Raw genomic sequence first — 15,907 nt, 5'->3', positions numbered from 1 at the left:
TTCCACTTCCAAATATGGTCCTCAGTCTTCATGTGACATGACAAATAACAGGAAATTGGTCATAAGGATGTACCACACAAAAAAGTACAACTACTCATAGGTGAAGTATTTAATGAGTATTGATTTTTATCTCTAGGGTATAATAAAAGATTCAAAGTCATAATAATTCTGATATTTTCACATTATTAATTTTTATTATTTTATATTTTTTAACGTGTTTGGCTGAATCTGCCTTAAAAGATATTTATGTGCTAAAATATTGAAAACAAATCCCCTTAAATATTACTTGCTAGATGTATGGCAACTCATCTAGCCTATGTTTTAGACAATTGTCACACTTATAAATACTTGAATGTCATGGTTTTAGATTAGTTGTCTGTATCTCTGTCTGTATTTGTGACTGTAGGGAGCCTTATAGTTAACTACAGTAGACACATGCCCATGTTTGTTGCTGCCGTAAAGCAATCCACCCTTTTCGTGGAATTTCATACCCGCTCACCAAACTTGAATGCTCACAAAACACACGTTTGAAAACAGAAGCCATTGTCACTGTACATCAGAATAATTAGTGAACTGCCTAAAATCTGTTTTTTAGCTTTAATTTCCTGTTGTTTTCATACTGAAAGGTATTTGACCAATAGCGTGCAGGCATTAAATTGAACAATCTGGCGTGCGAGAAGGTGGGATTTACAGAAAACTATCAAAACAATGCAAATAGGCGTACATATAATGCAAGAGGACTGTAAAGAGCACACAAACCTGGACATTGTGAGCAAAAACGTGTTGGCTACGTATGGTCAGCACTGGAAACATAATACAAAACGAACAACGATCAGTTAAGCACTGGGCTGTGTTTATTTCCTATGAAAGAGTTGATATCAGAGCATTCAACGGCTCATACAATACAGAGAAGATTTGACTCTCAACTACTAAAAATGGCTGGTCAGAAGTAAAAGTGTGTTCAAATCCCTGGTAATATCTATGTTTGTACCTGAAGAATTGACATCTGCCAGCAACTGTTCCCACTTTACACAACCTCAAAGTTTCTTATTAATGTACAGTCATCTATAGCCTATGCAAAAATCCCAGCATTTCTTTTGATAAAGACAGTAAGACAACTCTCTCTCTCTCTATATATATATATTATACATTCGTTATTTTGTGACCATATAAATTGACTTTTACAACAGAACAAACAGTACAACATTTTGTATTTACTTGGATCACACACTGATCGGTGCGGTCAGGTTTTAGCAGATGGCCTATAATGACAACATAAATAAGCACACTTGTAAATAACTGTTTAAAATTGGTTACATGACTATTTGCATCAATAAAACAGAACAAATGAAGGCTTGAATTTCAGTCTATCCTGAAAGTTACTCAAATCACACCCTTCCTTTGCTCATCGAAACCCAAATTACACACTAAAGTTCAAAAGTTTGGGGTCATGATTTTTATTTTTTTTTATATAAATTAATAGGCTACTTTTTCCCCTGAAAAAATACACTAAATTAATCAAAAGTGACAGTAAAGACATTTAAGATTGCTATTTCAAATGAAAAAAATTGAGATACTTTTGAACCTTTTATTCATCAGTAAATACTGGAAAAAAATGTATCATGGTTTCCACAAAAATATGAAGCAGCACAATTGTTTTCAACATGGATAATAATAAGAAATTTGTCACGAGCAGCAAATCAGCATGACTAGAATGATTTGAAGCATCATGTGACACTCGTCATGATGAAAATTCAGCTTTGCAATGCATGAATTAAATTACATTTTAAAATATATTCAAATAAAAAACTGTTATTTTTAACTGTAATATTTTTTTTACTGTAATCAAATACACATCCTTGGTGAGCATAAAAAACTAAACATACTCCAAACATCTGAATGGTAGTGTAGGCTGGAATCTTATAGAAATCTATAATAAACTTGAAATGTTTAAACCAAGCATCTTCTCTATGACAAGTGGATGGAACGGATAGCGTATTCATTATAACAGAACACCATGGAAGGCCAGAAAAGCTAATTAAGAAGTAGGTTTTAGGTTAATTACGTTTATACACTTCAAAATATGATACAACCTCAAAAACATTGGGATTTTCAGAATTGCTAGGATCTAATTTCATGTTAATCCAATGGAACGGTCAGGTTATTCCAGTATGGCAAAGGTTGGACATTTTTGGTTTATACTGCTACATCCGCTACAGTCATGCAAGGCATTTAGTCACCTAATAAGCAGATATTCTGAGATGCAAAATTGAAAGGCAGCCGGACGTAGACATGCAGTAAAAAACCGGGTCAGGATCACGCAGAAGTTGTAATGTCACTCTCAAATTAGTTTTTGTTCCAAAAGAGGGTTTTTGCAGCAAATGCAATACACTTTTCTTAACCATGTAGAACCATTGCCATTGCACAAAAGCTTCTTGATAATGGAAAAATGTTCCTTTAACTAACACACACACAGACACACACACACACACATGTTGGCTTTTGTGGTTTATGGGGACTCTCCATAGGCGTAATGGTTTTTATACTGAACAAACTGTGTGTGCTATTGCCCTACACCAACCCTACACCTAAACTTAGCCCTCACAGGAGACTTTGTGCATTTTTAGATTTTCAAAAAAACACCATTTAGTATGTTTTTTAAGCCTTTTGAATTACGGGGACATAGGCAGTGTCCTCATAAACCACCTTCATATTGTAATACCTCTGTCATACCCATGTCATTATACAAATTTGTGTCCTCATAAACCACATAAACACACACACACACACACACACAAAACAATAGTTCTTTTAAGAAAGGATCTTTGAGGAACCCAAAATGACTCTTCTGTGGCATCATTGTGAAACCCGTTTGGAACCTTTATTTTTAAGAGTGTGCAAAGAACATTTTAATAATCTAAAGAAACTTTTGTGGAATGGAAAGATTTCATGGACGTTAACGGTTCTTTATGGAACCACAGATGCCAAAAAACGAGCATTTATTTTTAATAGTGTACTTCCCCAAAGGTCTAAAATCTTTGTGTTCAGATTTGATAGCATTTAGGCCATTATTCCAGTTCAAACATGTATGGAGGATGACATCTGAATGCTTCAATGAAGCTGTTTTGTCCTTTACGGAAGGAGGCTGACAGCTGTAGTCACTATTAATTGGAAAAGACAAGATTTTGTGTTTGGAATGACATGAGGGTGAGTAAATGGCTATTTTCTGTCGCTCTGAACCCATTTTGGCACTTTCAGAGCTGTAATACTGCTTGTACGATACGAAGGGATAGTAAGATCTTGGCACGCCATTTAATTTAGTAGCACATATGCACACGCATACACCTTAAGGAAATAAATGAACTCAAACAGAGTGCAGAGGAAGTGACATTAGAGGGAACAGCTGAATAAGCAGAACAAGAGAGAACAGATCCCGTCTGACCAGAAAGACACGTCTTTTGTTATCCTCAACAGTCCACCATCTGGCTCAATCGCTGCATTCCAGGAGTAAAAGATTCATTTAAGACGACAAAAACAAATTAGTTGTCATAATAAAATCCTTGTGAGTTCTGCAGCAAGGTTAGATAGAAGGTCAAAACGCTCCTCTCTGGCTGTGAAGCTCCTCGTCTGGCCTGGATTCCTGGCTCTCGCTCGCACCTGCAGAGCCCGGGAAATCAGAATGAAACCATCCGTCAACAACACTGATTCATCCTTCTCTGCTAACATATTCTGACATCATTCTGTAGACAGTGTCCAAAATGACTAGAAATAGATTACAATTCAAGCTGAGACACATCTTCTTAGGCCAAAGGCCGATAAATCATTACAGCCTCATCAGAATTATTATAATATCATCAGAATTATTAGCTTATTATCGGTAGACGTGGTGAAAAGTTCACACATACAGTGTATGTATGCATGCATGCGTGTTTAAAAAACAAAAGTTCTAATTTGTTCTGATAAGCACTGATTTAGACATTTTGGCTGATACCAATAATTATAATATTATGACCAATAGCTACAATGATTATAAAAACTCATTTATAAAATATCTTTTTTGTTTTGGTTTTTGTGTAAAAAAAAAAAAATATATATATATATATAAAAAATAACTCCCCCAAAATATGTTTATATTTATTATTAATTTATAATAATTACAAAAATGAATAAAAAAAATACACTTTGGCACAACAAATACTAATATGATGTATACATATTTTACAATTTAAATATGTATAGAATTGTTCTTTCTTTTTTGCAGTAATGAGAATGACAAGATAATATACATAATATTATTTCTTATCTATGTCTTTTGATTTTGGGTGAAATATGACCTGGATATGCTCCTATATGGGTTTTGTGAGATTCACCCATTTACTATTTGAATATATATATATATATATATATATATATATATATATATATATATATATATATGTGTCGCTGGACCACAAAACTAGTCATAAGGGTGAATTTGTTTGTGAAAAAAAGGAAAAGCACCAGCAAATCAAGAAAACATTTTCATCAATTTGACAGAGGTGCAACACAAACAAATAAAGAATTTTATTTGCAGCGCGTTTCTTTGTTTGGTTGTGTTGTGAGCATTTGCAGCGCGTGTTGTTAAATTGATGAAGTTGTTTTCTTAATTTGCAGCGCGTTGAGCTCTCTCGGCCACATGGCCAATGTTATAAATATCTGACTAAAATGTCACTAAAAATGAGAAAATAGTCTTTATTTACAAATTTTCTAAATCCTACAGCGATTTATTTATTTTTAGGTTTAAATAGCTGTAGGCTGTAGCATCGTTTTTCAGAAACTTTGTATATGTGAGCTTAGCATGTTTCCTAAATATCTGCAAACATATTTTATGCTTTAAAAATATAACATACAGCATCTTTAAAATGATATTTTGTAAAGTCACAAAAATACAAAACAGCTTTTTTAGTTATTTAAGCACTGTCTAAATAACTGCCTGTTTAAATGAAACCATGAAGAAGAGATATTATTGTAGCTTAAGTGCTTAATTACTTCACTATTTCAGACTTAATCTTATTAACTTAAATTTGTACTGAGGTCATGCATAAAAAGTTCTGGATGAATTAATGACCTACTCCAGTTTAAGGAAGAATGTCCACAATTGGGTTATGAAAGTAAATTCCTCAACAGAGAGGTTTTTTGGTGTTTTGTCTAGTTAGGCAATCCCCATTCACTCGCTTCAACAAATATTGGGGCTAGAATGTCCAGAATTTCTGTGTTTATGAAACTTCCACATTTAGCTTCTGCAAAATGCTGGTATAAAATGTTAACCGCGGCTGCACTGCCACTTTTTGTCAGGAGAACACATAAAACAGCTCATATGCATATTTACTATTTGAAGACAATATGTGACCCTGGACCACAAAACTAGTCATAAGTGTCAATATTTCAAATTGAGATTTATACATAATCTGAAAGCTGAATAAATAAGCTTTCCATTGATGTATGGTTTGGTAATATTTGGCCAAGATACAACTATTTGAAAATCTGGAATCTGAGGGTGCACAAAAAATCTAAATATTGAGAAAATTGCCTTTAAAGTTGTCCAAATGAAGTTCTTAGCAATGCATATTACTAATCAAAAATGAAGTTTTAATATATTTACAGTAGGACATTTGCAAAATATCTTCATGGAACATGGTCTTTACTTAATATCCTAATGATTTTAGGCATAAAAGAAAAATGGATAATTTTGACCCATACAATGTATTGTTGGCTATTTCTACAAATATACCCCAGCGACTTCAGACTGCTTTTGTGCTCCAGGGTCACATATATATATATATATATATATATACACAAACATAGAGCAATATCGGACTATTAGATTATAAATGAAAATATTTTTTGTTCAAAGTTAATTTATTTATTGCCTAAAATAAATAAATAAAAATAACATAACACTTGTAATTAGTTAGCAGTTTGGTAGAGTGAAGGGAACTTCATAAGAAGACCTACCTGGACATTTAAATCCTGTCTGGGAGTTTAATGCGGAAGAGCCAACAGACAGCATTAATATAGAAGAGGGTTACTTTGCAAAACAGTGTCAATAAAAAATTAGAAACTTAAGCTCATATCAGTGATGCATTCAAATGTAACTGCTATACGTATCATTTGACATGCACTGATGTATCATACCAACCACCTGCTGGCGCTCTGTGACGCTTCAACGCGCTGCTGGGATACATGTTTCAAACGTAACATACCATGCTTATCACTTGCATTTACCTCATGCAAAGCACACTAACAGTAGTTTTCAATTGCATCAAAGAATGAAAAGTGGAGCTGAAAGTCTAATGGAGATAAAAAGAGGGAGAAAATGAAGGGGAAGGAGAGAAAAAGACAAAGAAAGAGAACACAGTCTTAGTTCAGCAGAAGAGAGCGATGAAGACAGAAGTTTCATAGACATTCCCGGTCGACCGGTTCTTGCATGTTTAGACTCCACGACATTCCAACGCTAGCAAATTACACAGAAACACGGGAAGAAGAAAATACGCAAAATCAAAAGCACAGAGTTGCACAAAATGTTCTGTTATGTATTCAGTGTCATGCATGTGTGCTGGTGTTCATGCGCCGCACCTTGAGTAGTGTTTTTCTCGTTCAGGAGTTTGGTTTGACTGTTGGGCAGGATCTTGATTTCAGGCGGCTCGGGGCTCTGGGCCACCCGCGACGCCATCACAGCGTTGAGGTACTGCAGACGGGTCACCTGTGGGACACGGGCCCATTTTAACAGCAGAAAACACAAACGCCACCTTTTCTGAAGGTCACACAAGTGCATTATTCACTTGCGACGAAAAAGTCCATCATTTTTCAAAAAAATCTTCAATAAGTTCCAAAATAAAGATGTATCACAACATTACAAACTTTGAACTGATGCAAAAAAAAAAAAAGAAGCTGGAGAAAAGAAAGACAAAGATGCAATACAGTGCGCTTAAATATTTGAAATATAATACAATTGCATAAATAAATAAAAAAAATAACAGTACCATATAAAACTGTTGACTTTAGTTATGGGAATAAAAATATATTTTACATTTGTTGCAAAATATCTGTCTCGCAAAAAGATTAAATAAATAAATAAATACTGTTAGCAAAAAATCAATTTCTCTCTCTCTCTCTATATATATATTTTTATTTTTTTAGTATTATTGTTTTTTCCTGTAGTTTAATTATAACAGCAGCAGTAATAATTAAAATCAATATTTAAAGATTAATTACATTTAAAATTTATTTTTAAATGTTAAATAATAATAATTATATATATATATATATATATATATATATATATATATATATATATATATATATATATATATATATATATATATATATATGAAGTTTATTTGCAAAAACGGATAACTCGAATAATTGTGTTAGCTGCATTTTTATCTGTTTTTGCAAATGAACACTTCATAAACAGTATATACAGTATATATATAATTAATCGTTTGATAAGGTTTAACCCCAACTTCTTGGGGTTAAACACCATCCATCCAAACACGCACCATCCATCCTAAATTCTATGTGATATTAGTAACTTTCAATACTATTTAGGGCAGATAGGGTGGATATGCACATTGGGACGCAGGGATTGTGTGATGATGAGGCGCCAGGGTCGACAAAAGTGAAGCGAACGCAGAGAGAGAGAGCGAGTGTGTCTGAGAGAGAGAGAGAGAGAGAGAAAGAGAGAGAGAGAGATACTCATATATATATATATATATATATATATATATATATACACACACACTGTATATATACTAAACAACCACTGATTGAACAGATGAATGCATACATATTGCAACAGACATGGAAAAAAGTGTGGGGAATAACAGAAGACGAGCAGAAGCTGAGACGAGAGCTCACCTTGATGAACTGCAGGTCTGTGAGGGCTCGTACGGTGTAGTCTGGACAGTAGCTGGACGGGCTGGTGGCTTCTCCCAGATCGAAGGGGTCTCTGGGGGACTGACGCTGCGTGGACACCGGAGACTGATGGACTGATCACACAAACAATCATCACAGTCAATATACCAGAACAAGGACTGCAATAACACTGTGATCCCAATCAGGCCTTACGCAATAAAACAAGTTGTAAATCTTATCACTTCCTCAGATGCTTATCTGCATCAACCGCTACCGCATAAAATGATCCACTACCAGATATTGTGTCATATGTTTGGATTGTATGAAATCCAGAAATCTCATTGATCTAAAATTACATTCCACTGAACTGTATAGTAACGATCAAATATGTTCTAATTGGATGCAAACTTATCACTTCCTGCAGCATTTTACTCTCCGTGAGGACAGAAAAACTGGAAAGTTTGCAACGTGTGTGTTCAGCTGAACATCAACATCTAAACAATAGCCCCCCTATAGACCTTTTGCTTTCAAAACACACAAGGCAGTTTACAAGCAAAACTCACAGGAATATCTTTTGACTATTGTGCTATTTTTAAGCCACCATTCATGAGTCAACCGTGATTAAAATGATGAGTTTGGATTGGATCTGGGATGATCGTAAAATCACATATTGCCGGGACAAACCTGAGGAGGGAGCTGTGAGCGCCGAAACGCCGTAGTAGGTGAACGCACCATTCTCAAACTTCAAACCCTCTTTCCCGATCTCCACCTCCACACGGCCCTACACACACACACACACACACACACACACACATATGATTGAAACATCACAAAAACATCTAAGAAATGCACACATTTTGTTTTATAATTCAAAATATACATTTACACACATGTAAAAATATATATAAAATATATATAACAATATTAGAATGTATTTATATTATTTGATAACTTATCAAATAATCAATTATATAAATATTATATATTATAAACAATTATATAAATATAATTGTTATTAAACTATTAATGTTAAGTCATCAAATATTGAAAATTTGAAATACATACTACTAATAAATACTACTAAAAAACTACCACCTTATATATATATATATATATATATATATATATATATATATATATACAGTGCCCTCCAAAAGTATTGGAACAGTAAAGACATTGCTCTGTTGGCTGTGGAGTATTTGGTAAAACATCTATGTGTTGAAACGGCTAATAATAAAATGTGACATTCTGTAGTTTTGTCTCATATTCATTTTTTAATCATATTTGCAAATGTCTCGACTCCACAGCCAACAGTGCAATTTTGTCTTTACTGTTCCAATACTTTTGGAGGGGACTGTGTGTATGTGTGTATATATATATAAATATTATATTATCATTATATTTAATAATAACAATATTACTACCACCAATATTGCTACTAATACTGCTAATATCATAATTATAAAAAAACCAAATAATTATCAATGTTTAAATATTTCTTTACAATTTAAATAGTTAAAATAATAATACTGGTAGTTATTATTAAATTAACTTATTAATACTTATATTAAATTAACAATTCAATTTACAATACTAACTGATTAAATATTGAAATACATTTAAAATATTTAAAATGTTAATATTTTAATAATGAATAAACTAACACAACCTAACTACTAACTAATACTACAATCATATTTATCAAAACACTATTAAAATATTTTGATAGATTAATAATAACAAAATATTTATTTAGTTGTTATAGTTATTCATTTATCAATGTTAAATAAGAAAATTGCATGGTAATATTTTAACAATAAAAATATTACTACAAAAAAATAATAATTTCATATTCAGATATTGTATATTTATCAACACTATTATTTGCAGCAGTGCTTCTAAAGCAGGGATGGGCAACTTCGGTCCTGGAGGGCCGGTGTCCTGCAGAGTTTAGCTCCAACCCTAATCAAACACACCTGAAGCAGCTAATCAATGTCTTCAAGATCACTAGAAAGTTACAGGCAGGTGTGTTGGATTAGGGTTGGAGCTACACTCTGCAGGACACCGGCCCTCCAGGACCGAAGTTGCCTATGTCTGTTCTAAAGTGTTGTCATGCACACATATGTGGCACCTGCAGCAGCAGGATGAAGTAATCCACAGGGTGGTTCCGTGTGTACAGGTAGTGATCAGGGCTGAGCCGGTTGGCGGGGTCAAACTTCACTTCTTGGTTGACGCTCGGGTGCCGCAGCAGATGAAACAGGACTCTCTCTGACACGCGCTGCGGGTTGAAGTGTTCCACCTCTGAAACAGAGGAGGAGCGCTGCTTAATGGCGTATGAAATCACCTCCATTAACCAGCGCATAACAAGCACAAATCGTCCCGCCGTTGATCCGAGAGACGGGAACGTCCTTTAAAAGTTGAGGCTTGTTGAGACAAACTTCTTCACCTCTTTATACTTGTCAGGCGAACAGACATACACTGCTGTTTAGGGTCAGTAAGATTTTATAATGTTTTGAAAGAAGTCTCTTCAGCTCACCGATGCTGCTTTTATTTGATCAAAAATAAATTGTAATAAATTAAAATTGTAAAAAAATTAAATAAATACATAGTACAATTGTAGAATATTATTTGAATTTAAAATAGCTGTTTTCTATTGGAATATATTGTACAATGTAATTTATTCCTGTGATGCAAAGCTGAATTTTCAGCATCATTACTCCAGTCTTCAGTTACATGATCTTCAGAAATCATAATAATATGCTGATTTACTGCTCAAGAAACATTTCTTATTATTATCAAAACTGAAATCAGTTGTGCTGCTTTGTATCTTTGTGGAAATTGAGATACTTTTTTTTTTTCAGGATTCTTTTTCGATCAATCTAAAGTGTCCTATCTGAATAAAATTATAAATAATTGTACTGACCCCAAATGTTTGAACGATAGTGTATACTCTATATAAACATAAAACTGACGATCAGCTGAATAACTGTATATAAATATAAATTGCTCAAACAGTCTTAATTTATGATAATGAAAATGTTTAGTGATTATTAATATTAGTATTAATAAATGCATTTTTTTTAAACATTGGTGTCTTTTATTATATAACTACGAAACCCTGTACATGACATGCAAACACAAATAGATCATGTAATCATGGCCATAAAGAAATTGTTTCCTCATTTTACTAAAGAGTGGCCATGTTGAACTAATTTGTTCCCTTGTTTTGATTTAATTACGTGGCTCTAATTTACTAAAACGAGGGAAGCAATTCTTCATTTGTGGCCACGACAAATCTATTTTTTGCCTGCATGACATGTACAAGGCTCCATATGTTTTATACATTTAATAAAATTTTTAATGACATTTCACTCTTTAGAAGAATAAGCCACTCAAGACTGAGTACTAGTGATTTTAACATGGGTACAAGAGTTTTGGCATCCAGAAACACCTAGGAGGTTCCTTCTGACAAGTGCATTTGCAACTTTGCTGCTTTTTGTTGTTCATAAATACTGAACAAGGATTGTAAAAATTATTTTAATGAAAGCAATTAAGAGAAAAACTAGACTATACTAACTATTGATTTTTCTAGACTTGGAAATCACAAAATAATTCACAAAAACACCCTGATGTTTTCAAGACTGTGGGAACCTTGTCCCCTTAACCATGGTAAAATCATTGTAACACACAGCCTTTGGCAGCTTATTGTTTCACATTAAAGCAGGCAGACCTCGGGACAGGAATCGGTGGGTGGCCAGCAACAGCTGAGGAGAGGTGCGGATCTTCGGTTCGCCCTCTGGAGGTTTGAAGATGGAGAACTCGTTGTGAACGCTGCGCGGCTCCAGAGGAATCTCCACCGGGGCCATCGGACGCTTCACCTTCATCTCCACTGTGGAGTGAGACAAAACTCATCAGAATTCAGTTCAAATGACAGGGATCAACTCAAAAACACATCAATCAGCTGCTCACTGTAGCCATCAGACTCGTCCAGGATCTCAGATTTGATGATCTCCTCAATGACGTCCTCCAGCGTGACCAGACCCAGAACCTCGTAGAACGGATCTCCTTCACCCTCATTATTCACCTTCTGAACGATGGCCAGGTGGGAGTTTCCTATGAAGACAGAGAGAACCTATGCTTTAGTAGGAGAAGCTTTGTAATGACTTTGTTTGACTCAAAGTGCATTCTATAATTCATGATTATTAAATCTAGGTTTAATGACGAAAAAGACAATTCTTATTATACAATATGCAATTTCAAAATATATCTGACAAAACAAAATTGCAGCAATTGACCAGAATCAAGAATTAAAGAGAGATGCATAATAAACACTGTTTTAGATGTATCATAAAAATATAAACAATTTGGAATTATTGAAATATTATTTAAAATATAGATATAAACAGAATAAAATAAATGTTTAGTAAAAATAAAAACTCAAATATTTATATGCATTCAATAGCAATAATTGGTAAAATATTTGGTTGTGTACTGATCAAAATACTAATAACACACTAACAAATTAATAATAATAGCTAAATATTTTATGCTTTTAATATAATTTAAAATGCTATTATTTTAATAAATGCTAATATTTTAAAATTTAAATAAATTAATAATAAATTAAAAATGTTAAGTGAAAATGATATACAGAAACAGCAATAACTATTTTGACAATAATAACAATAGTAATAATACTACTACTACAATTATAAATTATATATTTATATTACTTTAATGTTTTAAATTGTAAAATAATAATAATAGTGAAAATAAAAGTCCAAATATTATATGAATTCAATATCGGGCTGTCATAAACTGATACAACTAGTCTGAAGGCATATTTTTGGGGATTGTCAAGTTATGAAAACACTTCTAACACAGATTAATAGTACAAATGAATAATAGCAAAATAACAGTCCAAATATTACATGCATTCAATATTGGCCTAGGTCGATAGCAATAACTGCAGATAACTGGTAAAACATCGGTTGATCATTTGAAGGCATCTGCTTGGACTTGACATGCCTTTTTTGAATTCCTCCAGCATTGCATCCAGCTTGGTGTCATTAAAAACAAAATGCAGAGGATGGTTGTAGAACTTGGTGATGGTGGTCATGGGAGTGCGGTCCTCCGGGTCAACCAGCGCCAGGTCTTTGACGTACAGGATCTCGATGATATTGGACCTCTCCTCCTCATACACCGGGACACGAGTGTAGCCGCTCTGCATGATCTCGGACATGGTGTTGAAGTCCAGCACGGCTGTGGAGGGCAGCATGAAGCAATCTTTCAGGGGGGTCAGGATGTCCTCCACGGTTTTGGTCCTGAGAGCGCCTTTACTGAACTCCACCTTGACGAACTCATTATACGGATCGTTCACACTAGTCCGAATCATTTCCATGGTTTTCTCACGGATGCCCACGGTGCTCACGTCCCGGTGCAGGATCAAGTCCAGCAGGAGGCCGAGAGGACAAGAAAGAGGACACGTCAGGATGAGACAGATCTGGGCCAGCCATATCAAACCCGGTGCCATCTGGAACCCATAACCTGAACATACAATATGAGGGACCAGCTCAGCCAGGAGGAATATGAGGAAGCCACTAGTGAACACAGCGGGCAGGATGGACCCATAGAGACGGTACAATAAGACGCCGAGCACCGAGTGACCCAAAGCGCAAATGAACAAGAGCGAACAAACCAAAACGTTTCCTCTCCTCCGGATAGGCTTGAGGCGCTTGGCCGCCCGCTTTTCATCCTCCAAACCGCAGCTGTGCAGAACATACAGCTCCAGTGGGTCCAGCCACAGCAAACTCAGATTCACACATCTGACCACACTGCAAACCAAAACCAGAAGCACAACCACTAAAATCAGACCCCACAATGGAATGTAATCTGATGGCACATCCGGGTTCTTAATAACCAACTTGTCCGACCCGACAGAGCCCCACGCCTGGCCCTTTAAGACGCAGAAATGATGGAGCACAGGCTCTGCATCTTTATCCTCCGGGTTGGATGCTGCAGCTTCGGTTTGGACTTCTATAATCCCGCTGTTCTCGTCTTCCGACGCGAACGCTCCGCGTAACCGGAACGCAGAAGAGTTGCGGCGCTCCTCCAGCGCGCAGGGGTCAAGCGAACCGCCTCCAGCCGCGGCGAACGCGACCCACGGCCAGGTCTCATTGGACAGGTAGGACACAAACAATCTGAGCTTGAAAGTGGTCCCGTGCGGAGCTACGATGACCCGTTCGCGCATGAACACCCGTCCGGTAACGTCCTCCAGGCGCAGTCCGTAAACCTGCGTCTCTTGAAGGCTGCAGGTTCCGAAACCGCAGAGGAACGATATGATCAACGGGAGACGCAGCCCTGCCAAGCTGACCACCATATTGGAACAGGACAGCCTGGCTTTATGAATCATGTGACGCTGATGTTGTTGCTGCTACGCTAACCTCCTACTTTTTCAGTTGTTTTCATAGAAAACGGTGAGGGAAACTGGCTCGGTCCGGCCGCCATGTTGGCTCAGAGATTCTTAAGAAACAGGCACGGACTTGCCCCGGGACTCTGGAGCCACAATGAACGTTGTTTCCTTTTTTATTGCCCCTACGTCATGTCCATAATGGACCAATGACGGAAGAGCAAGTGCTCGCTTGACCAATCGGAGAACGGGCAGGCTTGGTAAACCACGCCCACAAGGACACTGAAGACCTTCAGCGTGTGAGATTAGCATCTTCTCAAGGCTCATCTTTATCTGGCTAAAAACATTTTTTTTTTTAAACATTCACAGCTTTTATACGAATCCAGCGATTAGGTAACAAAGAGAGAGTTAAAAACTAACGTAATGTTTTACACCTTGCAAAAGTTTTACCTACAGTTTGCAATTGGAATAAAAGCAATATCACAGACTGAGCAAAAGAGGTGTTTTAATAGAGAAATATTTAGATTTAGCATTTACATCATCAGAACTCGACAGAAATACAAAATATATACAGATTGCTTTAAATACAGTACATCTGCGTTTGCATTTCCCTTTGAAGAAATGTAAGAAAAAAAGTTTGTTGTGATGTTTTAAAAAGTAAATATGACAAAAATAACTAACCCCACTAACAAAACAAATCATGGAATCATTTTTCTGTATTTCACATGGAAGGAAGACGGTGTGTTCTCACACTTCATGTATAGTGAACCCAAAACAAAGTGTGCTTACTTAGTATGCAATACAATACCCTGACCTGCTTGAAAGGCCAATATAGGTCATGACCCTGAAAAGTAAATAAATGCAGACGCTTCCTGAAAACACAGATCTATAATCTTTAACTGTGGTCTAATGATCAAACAGGAGACCCTGCACAGCATCGCTCCCGCTGAGTTCCTCAGGAGAAACTACCATGAACATTAAAAGCAGATTACTGAGCTGGATTGAAATCCCAGCACCACACTCAAAGGAATTTCATTAGAGAGAGGAACATGGGCATTAAATGGGACAAATCAAAGTGCAGAAGGCTTTGGCTGAAGTGTTCACTCACAAATGTAATTCCATGTAGTGTTGCAACTTTGGTCATGATATAACATGTTACGCCTCAGTACAGAGTTTGAGCGCAATGCCCACGTTTTGGTTTAAGTTGCAAGTAAATACTAGTCAAATTTCACATACAAGAAATGTCAGTTGAGGTAAAATACAACTTATGTCTTCTCTCACTGTGCAATTGTACATTAAACATCTTAAAAAAAGACAGACCTATTTATTGCTTCAGATTTAAATCTCTCGTAAAGGCAACAAAACATTTATAAATAACTTATAAATCATCATACACTAGTTGGACAAGTCAATTTCATACTGTTCAATGAGAAAACAATCAATCTGGTGCTATTCTTCTCCGTAATTATTTCTAATACTCTGTAACTCTCACTATATTTTTACAATTTATGAAATAAAAGAACACTTTAACACTGAAAGCTTTATGCATGCACTGCACGGCACACTTACAGTATGAATACGTCAGAATAAGGTTTAAATATG

The 15,907-nt window shown here is 35.6% G+C and overlaps 1 protein-coding gene across 3 annotated transcripts; it reads right to left on the bottom strand.

Moving 5' to 3' along the window:
• Window positions 1–831: 831 nt before the first annotated feature.
• Window positions 832–15,605, bottom strand: LOC306866198 (metal transporter CNNM3-like). 3 transcript variants are annotated; one of them, XM_079411289.1, is made up of 10 exons: window positions 12,925–15,605; window positions 11,866–12,009; window positions 11,627–11,785; window positions 10,028–10,197; window positions 8,581–8,677; window positions 7,900–8,030; window positions 6,616–6,742; window positions 6,265–6,329; window positions 5,995–6,013; window positions 1,575–3,657 (listed from the first exon to the last, which is right to left on the bottom strand). In XM_079411289.1, the coding sequence occupies exons 1-8, from the start codon at window positions 14,306–14,308 to the stop codon at window positions 6,280–6,282; spliced, it is 2,262 nt and encodes a 753-aa protein (XP_079267415.1). In that variant the 5' UTR covers window positions 14,309–15,605; the 3' UTR covers window positions 1,575–3,657; window positions 5,995–6,013; window positions 6,265–6,279. The 3 variants fall into 3 exon arrangements, with proteins under 3 accessions (XP_079267416.1, XP_079267414.1, XP_079267415.1); XM_079411290.1 differs by lacking the exon at window positions 6,265–6,329 and having other exon boundaries at window positions 832–3,657; XM_079411288.1 differs by lacking the exons at window positions 5,995–6,013; window positions 6,265–6,329 and having other exon boundaries at window positions 832–3,657.
• Window positions 15,606–15,907: the final 302 nt, after the last annotated feature.

This window comes from Barbus barbus (assembly GCF_936440315.1).
Source record: "Barbus barbus genome assembly, chromosome: 47".
Classification (NCBI taxonomy): domain Eukaryota; kingdom Metazoa; phylum Chordata; class Actinopteri; order Cypriniformes; family Cyprinidae; genus Barbus; species Barbus barbus.
Note: the sequence above shows the minus strand (reverse complement) of the source record. Positions and strands in the feature narration are given on the sequence as shown.

Coding starts and splice junctions, on each gene's coding strand:
- LOC306866198 (XM_079411288.1), bottom strand. CDS start 14,308: ATGATTCATAAAGCCAGGCTGTCCTGTTCCAATATGGTGGTCAGCTTG. Junction 10,198..11,626: donor CCACCGATTCCTGTCCCGAG/GTCTGCCTGCTT, acceptor CCTCTGTTTCAG/AGGTGGAACACTTCAACCCG. Junction 8,031..8,580: donor GCTCACAGCTCCCTCCTCAG/GTTTGTCCCGGC, acceptor TTGTGTGATCAG/TCCATCAGTCTCCGGTGTCC.